General features: G+C 43.5%; 1 protein-coding gene across 3 annotated transcripts in view; it reads right to left on the bottom strand.

The window, feature by feature from the left end:
• The window catches only part of LOC135218382 (uncharacterized), a 230,388-nt gene that overhangs the window by 39,037 nt on the left and 174,349 nt on the right, over positions 1–17,002 (bottom strand). For 2 of the 3 annotated variants that reach the window (XM_064254668.1, XM_064254669.1), the window contains exon 8: positions 3,383–3,526. The exons of the other annotated variant lie outside the window; for it this stretch is intronic. In XM_064254668.1, coding sequence (XP_064110738.1) covers positions 3,383–3,526 — 144 coding nt within the window. The remainder of the gene's footprint in view (positions 1–3,382; positions 3,527–17,002) is intronic. 3 annotated transcript variants of the gene reach the window in all.

Genomic DNA, 17,002 nt, shown 5'->3' with positions numbered 1-17,002 from the left:
CTACAGTCCTGGAGCCAAAGATGGTTCTGGATTAGTACTTACAAATTTAATTAACGTTATTTGCAAGTCTTAATTTTTTACGCTGAAACTGTACATTAATTGAGCATGAATATCTGAAAAAATCCCCAGTGAGGCCATATTTCCTAATAAGGAAAAGCCCTTACCATATAGGGAGTTTCCTTCAGGTCCTAAAATTCTTTAAGAAGCACGTGCCTATTTATCTTTGACCGACAAGCATGCATAATTAAGTATCACCCCCACATCACTAGATAAGAGTGGGGGATAGAGAATTAATAATATAGTGCATAGAAATTGGGCCAGAAGAAGCAACAGGTCCTTGGCCTTTGGAATACTGTTGACAGAGTTGGCAAACTTGAATCACTGATTCAGTAGAAGTGTCTTGCTCCTAAAGTGACACCATCCACCAATGGGCAACAAAGTCCCTGACAAACTTATAGAGGGCTGCACACTAACCTGAACAAAGAGCACAGAACAGCAATACCTCTTGTAAAAAATCTTGAAGGAACTTGCATGACTGAGGATGTATTGGTAAGTGGAATACATACCACAAGTCTGATCGTTTTTTGAAAAGGCACTAAAACCATGCTAGAGAACCAAAAAGTATGTGGGCAGACACTTCCTGTCATTCAGTCTCCAAAAGAATACCTCCAATTACTTATGGAGCTTGTCCCAAAGAATTACCCTTGGACATTCCCTCTATACACAACCTCCTACTGAAAAGAGACTTATGAGAGATTTCTGATGAAGAAGACAAAGGAAGCTATGAGGGGGAGATTAAACCATTGGAGGACAACTAAAAAAGAATCACAACTGCCCTTCACCATCTCCACCACGTCAGGTACTGGTTCCAAGTCTGTCCATGCATGTTAGGAGGTTGCAACTGTCCATATCCCAGAACCTGAGATCTGCACTTATCCCCAAAAGGTATAAAACAAGACTACCAACAGATACTCCCTTATCGCCTTAACCTGAGCTGCATAATCAGACAAGAAGCAAAAGTGTTCTCACTTCTTCCAAACCGAGTGAGTATAAGCATGAGGACATAACTCTGCAGCATCAGAAAGGAGTTACTTTTCTTCCTCGATAAACTCCCGCTGACAACCAACCCCTAAAAGCTGGCTTCACAAACTTCTTGGGTTGGCACCTCCACTACTCACAGCTGCCACAGAGATGAGACAACGTAGCTACCGAGTAAAAGGTAACAACTCACAAGCCAGATTGGAACTCCATCAGCACATCTGTCAGTCTCAAATTCGTTTCCTCAAAAGAAAGAGAAAGAAACTGAACTTCCTACTAAAGACGGTTAAAGTGCCAATAAGCGTCTGTATCGCAAGAGTCAGTCTTTGGCTCTCTGTGAGTTTATAAGACACAAGACGACAACCCAAGGCAGACAAAAAAGGGAGATTTGTGCGCCCGAGTACGAGAAGTTACGAAATGCTCTCTATTAGGAGAGTGTTGATTCTCTTCTCCAACATTTGGAGGCTGCCAAAATACGCTAAGACAAGCAAGACATATTCTCTTTGTGGCCTCTTTCCTCAACAAATGATACACCAAAGCGTAATGTTGCAACAGATGCTGACCAGCCCGAACAAGTTCCTTCCTCCAAATACATTGCAAACTCTTTTTCCGCCAGCGGGCGACAGGAGACAGCTGGCGACAGGTGGTAAACAAAAGAGCTTACAGGATTGCTCTTTCTTCGCAACCCTTGGCAACAGAAAGTGATACTTGTCGATAGGAGGTGACAGCAGCTGAGTGCTGTATCACATCCACCATGACTCGATGAAAGGAAGACAGTTTTAAGGGCCTAAGGACTCGGCCAAGACTGCACAAGTAAACTACGTCCACACAAGTCAACATCATCCGCTCAAGTCAACTGAGGGAAAGAAAACGAGGTGCAAGAACATGGAAAAGATTGGGAGGCAGAGGGAAAGGAGTTACAACGACTCTCCTGCCTCGTCCGAAAGCGAACATACATACTTGAAAGCATTCCTATATGAAATATCGTTAGAAAGTTCTGAAGCTAGAATAATATCTAACTTGGATAGAACCTTAGATACTACAGACAGTGTAGACTTGAAAGAGAAACATTAATCGAGGCAGTAGAAAAGATTTGCCGATAGCCGAAGAGAAAGCAGGCAAAGAACAAACACAAGCATTATGAAGAAAGAGGAATATGCTAGCAGACAAGAATTCAGATTAACCAAAACATGAGAGAGATAAACAGTCGACTCAGTCGACATAATATCTAAATGTGTAAAACTCACTACAGATACATTATCATCTCAATAAAATTGTGTATACCTATATTATATATTATTAATCCTATGCATGCTAACACCATAAACTAGGTGTTGATGATGGCAGAACGCACCTACGGAGCGAGGATTAACGCTTACCGAAACGGTCCTTATGCAAATGCTTTAATGGTCCTTAGGCAAACGCTTTAAACAAGATTCAGACCATGAAAAGGGCGAAGTACATAGGTATTGGAGGGCACAGAACCCCACCATCCCGAGAACCGACCTGGTTCCCTGGCAGCGGATATTACCAACTGTCACTGGGCAGTCCTAGGCTCGGGCTACATACAGACGAGGGCACCAATACCTTACAACAGGGAACATGAAAAAGAGTGCACACTATGGAGGGATTAAGAATGTTCCAGTCTCGAACTCCGTTCAACTTGTATTAAAACTAAAAATAGGTTCAATGTTATGTTCTAACTTCTCGTTATGCTTTTCCTGAACTGAATGGGGAGCAGAAGACAGCGACAAAGGAAGTCAATACTAGCGCTACCAAAATGCCTAGTCTGAGTAGGGACAGCTGCAGATGAAGGGACACTAAGTAGGATAGAACTGAGAGGTTCAAGTCCTGACCTAACTAATTGCTTTCGCAATCTATTAGTTTCCTGTCTTTCCTATACCTGACATATTAAGGTATAAATTTCTCAGAACAATTCCCTACATTCTTCACATCTAGTAGTTCCAAGATCACACTCTGTACCCTTGCAAGTACAAACCAAATGTTGATCAACTTCTAATTTAAACATCCTGGTTACACCAAAATCGGTTTTGCTTCCAGTGGAAGATATCCTAAGAAAATGAAATTACACTACCGTAAACAGGTGTAAAACAGCCAAACTTCATAGAATACCAACAATCGCCTAGGTGGAGAACAGGTAAACTAGACAGTCATCTAGGCAGCTATTTGATTTTTAGTTTGAATGCCGACTCGCCTAATTTGCGCGGAGATATAGCTAACTTTACCAGTAGGTAAGATTCACCACAAATAATGTGAATTTCAAACAAATTCTTAAATTGTTACAAAAGCAGTTACCGTACATATATAAAAATTTAAAAATAACCTTTTTCATATAAGCTGAGAGCATATGTCCTGGTACAGGGTCAAGTTCCATGTAACCATGCACCAACCACTGGTCTAACTGGGAAGCAAGTTCTAATTCATCCACAACTCCTCCCCACCGCATCAGTGACTCCAATGTCAACATCTGTCAACAAAGAAAGCACCATGGTAAACAACACAAAATCAATTTTATATGTACATACTTATATTTCATGATTACAAACCTTTTATTTTACATAACGACATTACTTGTGGGTCAGTTAGTTGATACAGTAATCCTTCAATTATCTGAATTAATGGAGTTAAGAGCCTGTCAAATAATGGAGAAATCCAGATGAGGGCAAGTAAAAAAACTAGTGGTGTTCAAAGGCAACTCCGTACCCTTCCTAACCTAACCTTACCAATACCACATAACTGTACCCTCAATATGCTTATAATGAGCCATCACACTTCAATTAAAATGAAAACATTATGGAAAAGGCAATTATCTACCTTTTTGTCCATATTTATAACATAAAATACTGCTTAAATACTACACTGAAAAAATGCATCACTCACTCCACTCTCTTGTAAATGACACAATTTGGAAGGTAGGTACCCCACCTGAATTTACCCACAGACTACCATGGTTTTAAGAATGTTAATGTATCTTTATTCAGTAACTTTCTTGTCAGTTGTTACCTTACTACTGTATTACCATACATGAGATGCAAAACCTTAACAGTATCCATTTGCACAAGTCAAATAGGCTGTTGAGTTGTGTGTGAGATAAAGTAATGGTAATGAAACTGATATTTTACTTACTGAATTCATTTATACTGTATTGTCATCATGTTATAGAAATAATGTAATAGTACTGGATATGTATAAAAAAACTGATCTTCAACCATATGCATTTACCCAATGTTAACATTCTCAGAATCACCCCACTGAGCCTCATAGGGAAAAAATTAGGAGAAAAATTTTTAGTTGCTAAAAAAAATGATTATTTGAATGATTATTTTAATAACTTTTGTACATAAATGTAAAATGGGTAAACAAAGGTAAACCAACATACTTTATGTTAAAGTAAAATCCCTAGTTTCTCAATTCATTTGTTAATGTCAAATCTTTGGTATGTGGTTGTTAATTACAAGAGATGGTTGAATTGTTACATACACCATAAATTTGGTGATCCTGTTTGAAAGCCTAGCCCAGTAGTGCACTCTACCAAAAATAAAAATAGCCTAATATACAGTATGATACTATACCAAAAATGAAATTCGTTGCACGAACACATCCTAGGATAGTATGAGCTAGCTAAAATAAAATTAGTTCAGTAAGCACAGGCCAGTTTTATTTTTCACTTTCATATACGTATATATGTATATTATATATCTGTATATATATGACCATTGTCTCTAAGCAGTATCTCTTCATTATTGTTTTGCTTTGTTACAGTACGTACATTAGTGTATACTATACCCTTCAATAAATTGTGGAAAAATCAAGCATAAAATCATGAAAACCGAGCTCCAGCAAGTTCATCAATGCAACATATATGCTCTCTCTCCCTCTTCATACTGTATCTGTTCTTTTTTTGTAATCAATGTATTCCATTACAAGTTACAATACAGTAGTACATATGTATATTCCTTTAATAAAATGTAGAAAAATCATACATGTAAAAACACAAAACAAAATAAGCTCTAGAAGTTCACCAATGGCATTGAATTAGTGTGTGTACATACATTCGTAACCCCTCTCTCTCTCTCTCTCTCTCTCTCTCTCTATACTGCATTTCTTTTTTTTCTTTGTGCCTGATGTATTAAGTTACATTACAGAACAACCTAGCTGTGCACCCAGCTTATTATTCAGACAGGCTCCAAAAGAAGAATCCTTACCTGACAGTCTGTACATCTGGGTTCCCAAGTCCCCTACAGGCAGTAAAATGACATTTAATATGTTGTCTGATTCTAGCGTACAAAAAAAGGGATACAAAATTTGTTTTAAAAAAAATATTTGTTTCACGACAAGCCTCTTGTTTTACACTAGCCAGATTTGAAATTCCTGAACAAGCTGATTATGCCAAGGCCTTCAATACCTCTACAGCTCTTGAGTTGAGTAACTGGAGGTCCAGAAGTTCTAGAACTAACAAGGCATCACCAAACAAACTGATACTAATTCTATCAACTTATGTGTAGTAACACCTAAGAATTCTACACAGTGTGAGATACTTCGAAAGGTGTTTATGCCAATAAATACACAGACATAAAAGAAGTAAAAAGAGTAAAAATAAGATCAAATAAGTACCAATACCATTAACCCTTTAACGCTGGTTGGACGTACTAAACGTCGACGAAAATTGTCTGTTGGGTGCCGAACTGACGTACGAAACGTCAACGAAAAAAAAAGTTTTTTAAAAAATTCGCGGAATAATAGTTATAGGCCTACTAAGCGAAAACTTTTGAATCACGCGCCTTGGGGGATGCTGGGAGTTCACGAATCAAGCTGTTGTTTTGTTTACAATCGTTACCCAGGCGCACAAGCGCGAACTTCTTTCTTATCGCACTAAAAAGCATCAGCGACACATCTCAAAAAATTATTTTCTGGGCTCAGCTCGTGTCGGCCTATGAAACGTATCCTTAATATCATTCTTTCTAGGTAAAATTAGCCTAAAAAAACAAAAAATTACCAGAGAAAAACAAAATTAAGAAAATGTCAGTAAAACTGACTCGCTCACTCTTAAAAAGAAGTGTCGGTATGATATAGGGGCGAGTGTGGAACACTACCACGAGACAAACACCAATTAGAACTTCCCTATCAAAATCCCCCCAAGAGAGAGCTGATACCAACGGGCGATGCAGCCTCTACTACTACTACTAGAGGACGCCACGGACAGCAGCGCCCCTAGCGGACATCCTTAAATTTTAGCACCAGCGACAAGTCGCCATTTTCTTGTGCTCGTGTTTTTTCTTGGGATTATCCGCTTTGGAACCATGGAACGCTCTGCTATCGCCACGGCTAAGTTAAGTAACTCATAAGTAACATTTTACTGTAATTTTATCTTCCGGGTACCAGTATTTTCCTTTTTATAGGTCAATACGGTTCCTCGGTTGTCTCGTGGCGGCCATGCCGCCTCGTAAGAATTCCCGGTCCTCCATACTGGGACTTCTTGTGCTTATGGGCTTACTTTTTCACATTCATTGTTTACATCGAATTTTAGCTAGTCCAGCCCTCCTACCATTCTCTTAGCTTGGTATTTAGGGCTATTATTTTTATTTTCGGCCCAGCATCCCGGCTCTTGCTCTTCATCGGCTATCGCTGGCTCCGAGTAGGCTTCTGTTTTTCGGAACAGTCTGCCTCCTCCTGGGCTTCTTTCTCTTTTACTAACAGTGTCTTTTCCCCCTTTTCGATATATGATTTTATTTAGGGTGTTAGGCTAGCCTAGGTGCTTGTTCCACATGTTGGTACAGCTTGGTTCACGTGGCCCTACCACGGTTGTGTTGCTCGTGGCCTAGGCCACTTGCGGTCACGTGTACTATAGCACCTTACCCTGCCCCTTCCCTCCCTCTCTGATGTAGGGAGGAGCTGGGGGACCCCTTGGTTGTCATAACAACCTCATCATCGACCTTCTCTCACACCCTCTCGGAGGTGCCGGGGGGTTCCGCCAGCAGGGGGTATAGGGCGACCACTATAAGGTACCGGGTCTCCATACGGGTAGTTGGTGAGGTGGGGAGGAGTAGGCCATCCCTCCCCCCTTTCCTCGCTCCCGCCGTGTTTCGCCGGGACCTCCATCCCCCCCTCCCCTTTACTCAGCCACCTCCCTTATGATACGTAAGGAGCCTTCCGTCGCAGCCGGGGCCCCTTTGGTTTTAGTATATTGGCTCCGCTAGCGGGCAGGGTGGGTGCTATGGATGGTCGATTGCTTGCCTACTATATCCTTATATCTCTCCCCCGCTACCGGAAGGGAGCTTACCCTTACCTACGCACTCTTCTAGTAGACGGGTGGAGAGAAGTTGTTTTTATGTTGTTATTTTGCTACTTTAAGGATATATACCCTATTATAAGATTTTTTACAATGATTTGTGAATTATTATGTTCTTTTTATCAACCATCCCCGCCATTTTCCGTCGTGGTTTCCATTACCACCACTCCTAGTTGGTTGATTCTTGTGCCTCCGCCACTGGCGGAGCCATAGCCTATCTTCCAACCTGGTTTCCACACGTATTTTAGCGGGGCTCTGGTTTTATCTAACTTTATCGCTCCGGCACCAGCGGAGCTTATGTTAGGCTGTAAGTGTTTACTCTGTACTCATGTACGTTTTCACTTACAGGCTACCAACTGCCAGGTCCTCGCCTGTAATGCGACGCTGTATGACCCCTGTGGACATGACGAGTGCAGGTCTCACGCCCCGTGTGCCACTTCGTACAACGAGTCGATCGTCTGGCACCACGAGGCCTGCGCTATATGCTACGACCTGGTAGCTCAGCTGGGAGATGGGGTAAGTCCATTTTGGAGTTACTTATGAATTTACTAACAACTTCTAGTTCGTAAGTTTGTTAACCCTGTCCGCAATTGGTAGCTAATCCAGCCTTTCTTTCAGGCTAGCGGTGTGAGGGAAGTCGCCCTCGCCACCCTGAAAGCGTGGGTGGGCGGCTTTGGGAAGAACGCCGCCAAGGGCCAGCCCTACATCCTGGATAGGAAGCTGGCCATCCAGATCTTCCCTGCGGGCAAGTCGACGGGCTACGTCGACCCCTTGTCCGCCGCCCCCGTCATAGCCGCCATCCAGCAAGAGCTCCAGAATTCGTTTGGAGTCGTAGCCTCCCAGGAGTCAGTCCCGGACGTCGCCGCCCTGGACCTGAATCTCGAGCCGATGGCGGTAGTAAGTGAGGATTTGTTGGTTGAGGTAGGTTTGTCGGGCGCCCAAGGTCTTTCCTTGGGCGCTCCTGGGTCTTCTCCTGTCCCTTCTTCTTCCGCTTCCTTCCAAGGCTTTCCGGGATCCGAGATCCCTAGCCGCACTCCCGCTCTCTCTGTACCTCCTAAGGAGAAGGGAAAGAGAGAACCGAAGACCTTGTCTAAGACGACTTCTAGGAAGTCGTCTTCGTCTTCTTCGGCCAGGAAGTCATCGACTTCATACGCCGACGCGGTGAAGGCTAAGCCGAGCTCTTCCCAGTCGAAGAGCTCCAGAAGCAAAGCTTCGAAGGAGAAGGCTCGCGCTACCTCCGAGTCGCTGCCTTCTCCCGCTTCCGCTGCCCCCTCTCCGGCTATGCCGGCAGGGGTAGCAAGCACCAGCTCCTGCGTTCCCTCTCCGGCCTCATCAGGAATGATGGAGCAGGTAGGAGCGATGGTGGGTTCCCAAATTTCAGCTTGGGGAACACGTTTTGAGCAGATGTTCGCGCAATTGTCGAGCAGTCTGTCTCAAACTGGACAGACGGTCCAGGAACTCTCTAACAGGATGAGAGAGAATGAGGATCGGGTAGCTGGGCTATCTCAGGCTCCTCCCCCAGTCTCCCCTGCTTCTAGCACGGGGATTCTCCAGCTTCCGCCTTACGACTCCTTGCCAGCTTTCTCTATGGACAATCCATGGAGAGTAGCTGCCTATGCTCCTTTTAAGGACGGGATGATTTCGATCCCGGAGTTTGGCACTCGAAGGATTGAGGACTTCGAGTTCTATCCTCCGGGTCTGTCACAGCCTTTCATCGGGTATGCTAGGCTGACGCCAACAGCTCTTACGAGAGAGGACAAGATCTCGAAGGAGTCAGTCCTCTACAGTAGAGATCACGCCCAACGGGAATGGGTTCACTGCCTTGAGGACTGGGAGTGTACTAATACTAGACTCCAGGCCTATAAGAGCCCCTTCACGATTTTCGCGACGGAAGAGGAGGTCTCTCTTCCGTTCGCCACGAAATTGGTGGAGAAGGCTCTTCAGGCAGTCCTCAAGGATGAGCCCGTTCCACAGTTGAGAGAGTCGGAGTCTACTTCTCCACTCTTCCCCGCCTTCGGAGAGTTATGGGAAAACCTGCCAGCTACTTTCACGCTGGGTAAACTCAAGCCGGACTGCGCTATGGACCAGTTCGGTGAGAAGTTACCTAGGCTGCCGGATTCCTTAATCCAGGCAGAGTTCGATGCGCGAACTAGGTTTGGCAGGTCCCTTAACTCTCTTATCGTTACGGAAATGGCTGCTCTTTCATACGCTAACGAACCGCTGTTCAAGATCCTGGCGAAATCGCAGTTTCAGACGGTTCTGTTAGACGCCTTTGACTTCTTCCAAGCCAGGAGGAACTGTCGGAAGCATGTTCTTCAAGAGTGCACTATCAGGCACGAGCCTAATAGACTCTTGGCTGCGAGCATGTGGGGAGCGGATCTCTTCCCAGAGTCCGCAGTGAACGAAGTCCACCACGAAGCTGCTAGACTCAACCAGAGCCTTAGAGCTAGGTGGGGTATTTCCTCTAAGAGGAAACAGGAATCCGTTCCCACAGCTGGCAAGAAACCAAAGAAGGCTGGTAAGAGGTTCCAGCCATATAAAAAACTCCAGCATCAGCAGCAGTTTGTGCAGGCAGTCCCAGTTACCCAACAGGGACAACCTGCTACATCTAAGCAAACCCAGCCTTTCCTCCTGGTGCCCCAGCAATCGCAACCTTCGACTTCCTACGCTATCTCGCCTGCCTTTAACCCTGCTTATGAGGCTCAAGGCTACTCTCAACAAGAGGGTTAGAGCGAGAGGTTACTTTCGTCACCGTGGCGCAGGAAGGGGCACAAGGAGTAAGCAGTTCAGAGGGAGGGCGTGGTGGCCAACCCGCCCATCAGCAATGAGGCTCCCCAGGTAGGAGGGGGAGGCTGTTCCTCTTCCGCCACAGGTGGGGGTTCAGCAATTGGGCACAGAGCATAGTGTCCAAAGGATTAGGCTGGAGCTGGATCCAAGATCCTCCTCCAATCAAATCATTTCACCAAATACCGTCAAAGGAATTGATAGATTACGCGGAAGAACTCCTTCAGAAAGGAGCTATTGCGAGAGTCAAAACATCTAAAATTTCAACGGTCGCTTATTCAGCGTGCCAAAAGAAAGGCTCAACAAAAAGAAGGGTAATCTTAGACTTGTCAAAGCTAAACTCTTTCATTCGCTGCGACAAGTTCAAGATGCTTACCCTCTCGCAAGTAAGGACCTTACTTCCGCGTGGAGCCGTCACATGCTCCATCGATCTTACAGACGCATACTATCATATCCCTATAGCCAGGCACTTCCGCCCATTCCTAGGATTCAGGCTAGGAAATCAGACATTCTCATTCAAAGTGATGCCCTTCGGTCTGAATGTAGCCCCCAGGGTATTCACAAAGATAGCAGAAGTGGTTGTACAACAATTGAGAGCTCAGGGAATCATGGTAGCGGCATACCTCGACGATTGGTTGATCTGGGCATCAACAGTCGAGGAATGTCTCAAAGCTACCAAAAAGGTAGTTCACTTTCTGGAACATCTGGGTTCCAGATAAACAAAACGAAATCCAGACTTATTCCGGAATCTCGTTTTCAGTGGCTAGGAATCCAATGGGATTTGTCCTCCCACAATCTATCAATTCCAGTGGTCAAACGGAAGGAAATAGCAAAATCTGTCAGGCAATTTCTCAAATGCAAACAAACGTCAAGAAGAAACCAGGAGAGAATCCTAGGGTCTCTTCAGTTTGCGTCGATAACAGATATCCTTCTGAAAGCAAGGCTGAAAGATATAAATCGAATTTGGCGGTCAAAAGCAAACTCCAAATATCGAGACAAGTTGTCAGTAATTCCACAGATCCTCCGCAACCAACTACGGCCTTGGTCAAAAGTAAGAACTTAGCCAAGAAAGTACCCCTTCAATATCCCTCCAGTGTTAACCATTCACACGGATGCATCCCTGTCCGGGTGGGGGGGATACTCTCAGTTCAAACAGGTTCAGGGGACTTGGTCAGTTCAATTTCGCCAGCTCCACATAAAACGTGTTGGAAGCAATGGCAGTATTTCTTACTCTGAAGAGACTGCTTCCCCCGAAGAAGTCTCATCTAAGACTAGTTTTGGACAGTGCAGTGGTAGTTCATTGCATCAACAGAGGAGGGTCCAAATCCAAGCATGTGAACCATGTCATGATAGCCATCTTTGCATTAGCAAGCAAACACAAATGGCATCTGTCTGCCACTCACCTGGCAGGAGTAAGAAATGTGATAGCAGACGCCCTGTCCCGGTCAGTTCCTCTGGAATCAGAGTGGTCTCTGGACGACGGGTCATTCCAGTGGGTAAGCCGGAGAGTCCCAGGTCTCCAAGTGGATCTCTTCGCCTCACAAGCGAACCACAAGCTCCCTTGCTATGTGGCCCCCAACCTGGACCCTCTGGCTTATGCCACGGACGCCCTGTCGTTGGATTGGAATCAGTGGAGGAGAATTTATGTTTTTCCTCCAGTGAATCTTCTCTTGAAAGTCCTAGACAAACTAAGGTCTTTCAAAGGGATAGTAGCTCTGATTGCACCGGACTGGCCCAAGAGCAACTGGTATCCTCTTCTTTTGGAAATTGGTCTCCGACCTCAACGGATCCCCAATCCCAAACTATCACAATCAGTACAAATGAGGACTGTGTTCGCTTCCTCAGGAACTCTCCAGACCCTAACTTTATGGACTTCATGAAGTTTGCGGCTAATAAAGATGCTGACATTGATCCACAGAATATTCTCTTCCTAGAATCAGATAAGAGAGAGTCAACCATTAGACAATATGACTCAGCTGTTAAAAAATTAGCATCTTTTTTTGAGAGAAGCGAACACTACAACCATGACAGTTAATTTGGCTATATCCTTTTTCAGATCCTTATTTGAAAAAGGTTTAGCAGCTAGCACGATTACCACTCATAAGTCGGCTTTGAAGAAAATCTTTCAAGTAGGTTTTCAGATAGATTTGACTGAATCTTATTTCACATCTATCCCTAAAGCCTGTGCTAGTTAGACTTAGACCTTCTCAGAGGCCTACTACAGTTTCATGGTTCTTAAATGATGTCCTCAAACTAGCTTCAGATACTGACAACTCATCTTGTACATTTATAATGCTCCTGAGGAAGACACTATTCTTATTAAGCCTAGCCTCAGGAGCTAGAATTTCAGAACTGTCGGCTCTATCCAGGGATGCGGGTCATGTGGAATTCCTCCCATCAGGAGAAGTTCTACTTGCTCCGGATCGTAGCTTTTTAGCCAAAAATGAAGATCCTCTTGCAAGGTGGTGGCTCCTTGGTTGGAAGGTTATCCCACTTCCACAGGATCCTTCTCTCTGCCCAGTATCAACTCTTAGAGCCTTTCTATCTCGCACTTCTTCTAGATCCTCGGGTGCTCTCTTCATGAGAGAAAAAGGTGGTACTTTGTCAGTTAAAGGCATTAGACAGCAAATCCTTTACTTCATTAAACAAGCCAACCCTGAGTCATTCCCAAAAGCACATGATATCAGGGGAGTAGCCACCTCAATTAATTATTTCCAACATATGAACTTTATTGAGGATCTTAGAAAGTATACTGGATGGAAATCCCCGACAGTCTTTAAACGGCATATTTTAAAAGTCCATTGGAATCTTTTTAAAGTTTTCAGCAGTAGCAGCGGGAAACATAGTTTCCCCTGATACTGCTTAGTAGTTGTAGTATTGATCCAGGTCTCCTTTCTACCTACTTCAACCAACAAGCCTCAACCTATCGTCAGGCTACTCAACATCATAGCCTTAGCCGTTGTATCTTATAGTGGTTTGTCCCTTATTTTTTTGCTAGGGACAACCACCCTTGTACTGATATGTACTCCAGTGTTCCTACCCCCTTATGTTGTTTTTTTATGCTAGGGAGGGTAGGCCACAATATGTTTGTATATATTCTCCATTGGGTTTGTGATAAGTTTCACTCACAATGTGTTTGTATATCTGAATTAATTGTATTAATTGTATTAATGATGGACTTGAGTGTACCTACCCTTATTTTTATGCTAGGGTAGGACACATATATGTATATAATTGTATTTATATATTCTAATTAAGTAAATCCAAAATTTCCTTATTTTACATGCATATTTATATTTTTATTATACCATTTAAGTACTTTAAGTTTACTAACATTCTGTATTGATTATTGTAATAAGTTAGTTTAAGTGCTTATTTTGTATGCTGTATCTGATTTACTTATATTATATCCATCATTTTAATCTGTTTTTCATTATTTCCTTTTCCTTTTCCATCTTGTCTGTTTCTCTGGTACTCTTTCATAGGCCGACACGAGCTGAGCCCAAACCCAGAAAAGGGATTTTGACGAAGGAAAAATCTATTTCTGGGTGATTGGCTCGTGTCGCCCTATGAAACCCATCCCTTTTTTATGGTTTGTTTTCCCCCCCCTTGCAGGACAAGATGTATTTATGTTTTAATTAAGGATGTCCGCTAGGGGCGCTGCTGTCCGTGGCGTCCTCTAGTAGTAGTAGTAGAGGCTGCATCGCCCGTTGGTATCAGCTCTCTCTTGGGGGGATTTTGATAGGGAAGTTCTAATTGGTGTTTGTCTCGTGGTAGTGTTCCACACTCGCCCCTATATCATACCGACACTTCTTTTTAGAAGAGTGAGCGAGTTCAGTTTTACTGACATTTTCTTAATTTTGTTTTTCTCTGGTAATTTTAGGCTAATTTTACCTAGAAAGAATGATATTAAGGATACTTTCATAGGGCGACACGAGCCAATCACCCAGAAATAGATTTTTCCTTCGTCAAAATCCCTTTTGTCACTTTGACATAATTTTTGCACTATTTTATATTAGCCGTTACATAGAGTTTTATATATGAAAATGCATGCAATTTCATGTAGAATACAACAAAAAACAACTCATGGTTGTAGCTTTTATCAATTTTGAGATATTTTCATATAAATAATGATAAGTGCCAAAATTTCAACCTTCGGTCAACTTTGACTCAACCGAAATGGTCAAAAAACGCAATTGTAAGGTAAAACTCTTATATTCTAGTAATATTCAATCATTTCTGGGCAAGGACCTGTGTCGCCCAGTGAAATGTCCCTTTAGAACACATTTCTAAGGTATAAATATTGCTATAATACCAGAGAAAAAAGCTAATATGGAAATGCCAGAGTATTCTGGCTCACTCACCTTATTTAAGGTGTCGGTATGGTTTCTGGGGCGAGTGAAACCATTACCAAAGGTCCTTTGCCATTTAGCTTCATCCTTCTTCAATATCCCTCATCTACAGAGGGGCCGATTTAAAGCCCACTACTCGCTACCGTTAAGGCTAGCGCCTCTGACGTCATTCCTGCAGATAGCACCCAAGCTTGGGCCAAGACAAAGGGGGGGGGGGGGGTGGGGGGGGGGGTTAAAAAGGAAAGGGTGGGATTTCAATGGGCGACACAGGTCCTTGCCCAGAAATACATTTTTCCTTTGTCAAAATCCCTTTTCTGGGCTCAGCCTGTGTCGCTCTGTGAAATAGTACGAGAAATGGCCATACAAGCTTGGAAAGAGGAAGCACACAAGTAAAAGGATAGGATAATCAAAATCAATTAAGGTTAATTGCTATAATCTAGATATAAGGTTACAGAACAAGTAACAACAGAGCAATTCGAACCTTAACGCTAATCCAATATACAAAACATAACAGTTACTTAAAAGTACATAGTAAGACTAAATGCAAATTGGGACTAGTCCCAGATACAAAACATATGGAAATTATCACAAGTATATACAATATGTGGCATCCAAGGTACAGTACGACTACACTGACGACTGAGCTACGGCAAGAATGCTAGCGAGGCACGTAGGAAAGAGAGATATAGAGTAAGCTACTTACTAAATTAAGCAGTGTCAGGGGAAACTGTGTTTCCGGCTGCCACTGCTGGAAATTTAAGGGCTTCTAAGGACTTAAGATAATGGCGTTTGAATACTGTCGGAGATTTCCAGCCTGTGTACTTCTTCAGATCATCAAAATTCATGTGTTGAAAATAATTAATAGAGGTAGCTACTGCCCTAACATCATATACCCGTGGGAAGGACTGCGGGTTGGCCTGTTTTATAAAGTATAAAATCTGTTGTCTAATTCCTTTTAAGGAAATGGTGCCTCCCTTTTCTCTAATGAACAGAGGGTCTGAAGATATCAGGGCAGTTCTACTTAGATATCCTTTTAGTGAACTGGACATAAGGACGGGTCCTGTGGAAGTGGGACAATTTTCCATGGGGCCCATCTATCCAGTGGGTCCTCATTCTTAGCTAGAAATTGGCGATCTGGAGTAACACTTCTCCTGAAGGGAGAAACTCTGTATGATCTGATTCTCTAGATAGAGCTGACAGTTCGGATATTCTGGCTCCTGAGGCCAGACTTATTAGGAACAATGTTTTCCTTAAGAGAACTATATAGTCACATGAGTCATTATTAGTGTCCGAGTCCAATTTAAGGAAATCATTTAAGAACCATGACACAGACTTGGGCCTCTCGGATGGTCTGAGTCTAGCGCAAGCCTTGGGTGGGAGATGAAAAATATAATCTGTTAGATCTATTTTGAATCCAAACTGGAAGATCTTCTTAAGAGCAGACTTAGTAGTAGTAATAGTACTAGCTGCTAAACCTTTCTCAAATAGTGTCCTGAAAAAGGATATGGCCAGATTCATGGTCATGGTTTGTGCATTAGAGTCCCTCAAGAATACAGCTAGTTTGACGCAAGGTCGATTCACGTTTATCAAATTCTAAGAACAAGATGTTCTGGGGATCAATATTAGCATCCCTTTGTGCTGCAAACTTCATGCATCCCTTTGTGCTGCAAACTTCATGAAGTCCATAAAGTTAGGGCTTTCTGAATTCCTGAGGAAGCGAACACAGTCCGCGTTTGCACTAGTTGTGATAGTTTGGGATTGGGAATCCGTTGAGGTCGGAGTCCCAATTCCAGTAGAAGCGGGAACCAATTGCTCTTGGGCCAATTGGGGGCTATTAGAGCAATGTGACCTTTGAACGTCCTGAGTTTGTTCAGGACTTTCAAGAGAAGATTCACTGGAAGAAAGAGGTAAATCTTCTTCCACACATTCCAATCTATAGCCATAGCGTCCGTGGCATAAGCCAGAGGGTCCAGGTTGGGGGCCACATAACAAGGGAGTTTGTGGTTCGACTCGGTGGCGAAGAGATCTACCTGAAGCCCCGGTACTAGTTGACAGACCCAACTGAATGACTCCTTGTCCAGGGACCACTCCGACTCCAGCGGAACTGAACATGATAGCGTATCCGCTACAAAGTTTCTTACCCCCGCTAGATAAGTGGCTGACAGGTGCCATTTGTTCCTGTCTGCTAGTGAAAATATGGCTATCATGACATGGTTCACGTGGCTCAACTTGGAGCCTCCCCTGTTGATGCAGTGTACTACCACTGCACTGTCCAGCACCAGCTTGATATGAGATTTCTTGGCTGGATGAAGCTTTTTCAGGGTGAGGAACACTGCCATAGCTTCCAGTACATTGATATGAAGCTGGTGGAATGGTAGGGACCAGGTTCCCTGTACCTTTTTGTACTGTGAGTAACTGCCCCATCCGCTTAGTGATGCATCTGTGTGAATCACTAAGGCCGGCGGAGGGGATTGCAGCGGAATTGTCTTCGACAAATTCTTGATCTCCGTCCACGGGC

Source organism: Macrobrachium nipponense, chromosome 9, assembly GCF_015104395.2.
Source record: "Macrobrachium nipponense isolate FS-2020 chromosome 9, ASM1510439v2, whole genome shotgun sequence".
Classification (NCBI taxonomy): domain Eukaryota; kingdom Metazoa; phylum Arthropoda; class Malacostraca; order Decapoda; family Palaemonidae; genus Macrobrachium; species Macrobrachium nipponense.
The sequence above is the reverse complement of the archived record's forward strand: the minus strand, read 5'-3'. Positions and strand labels throughout refer to the sequence as shown.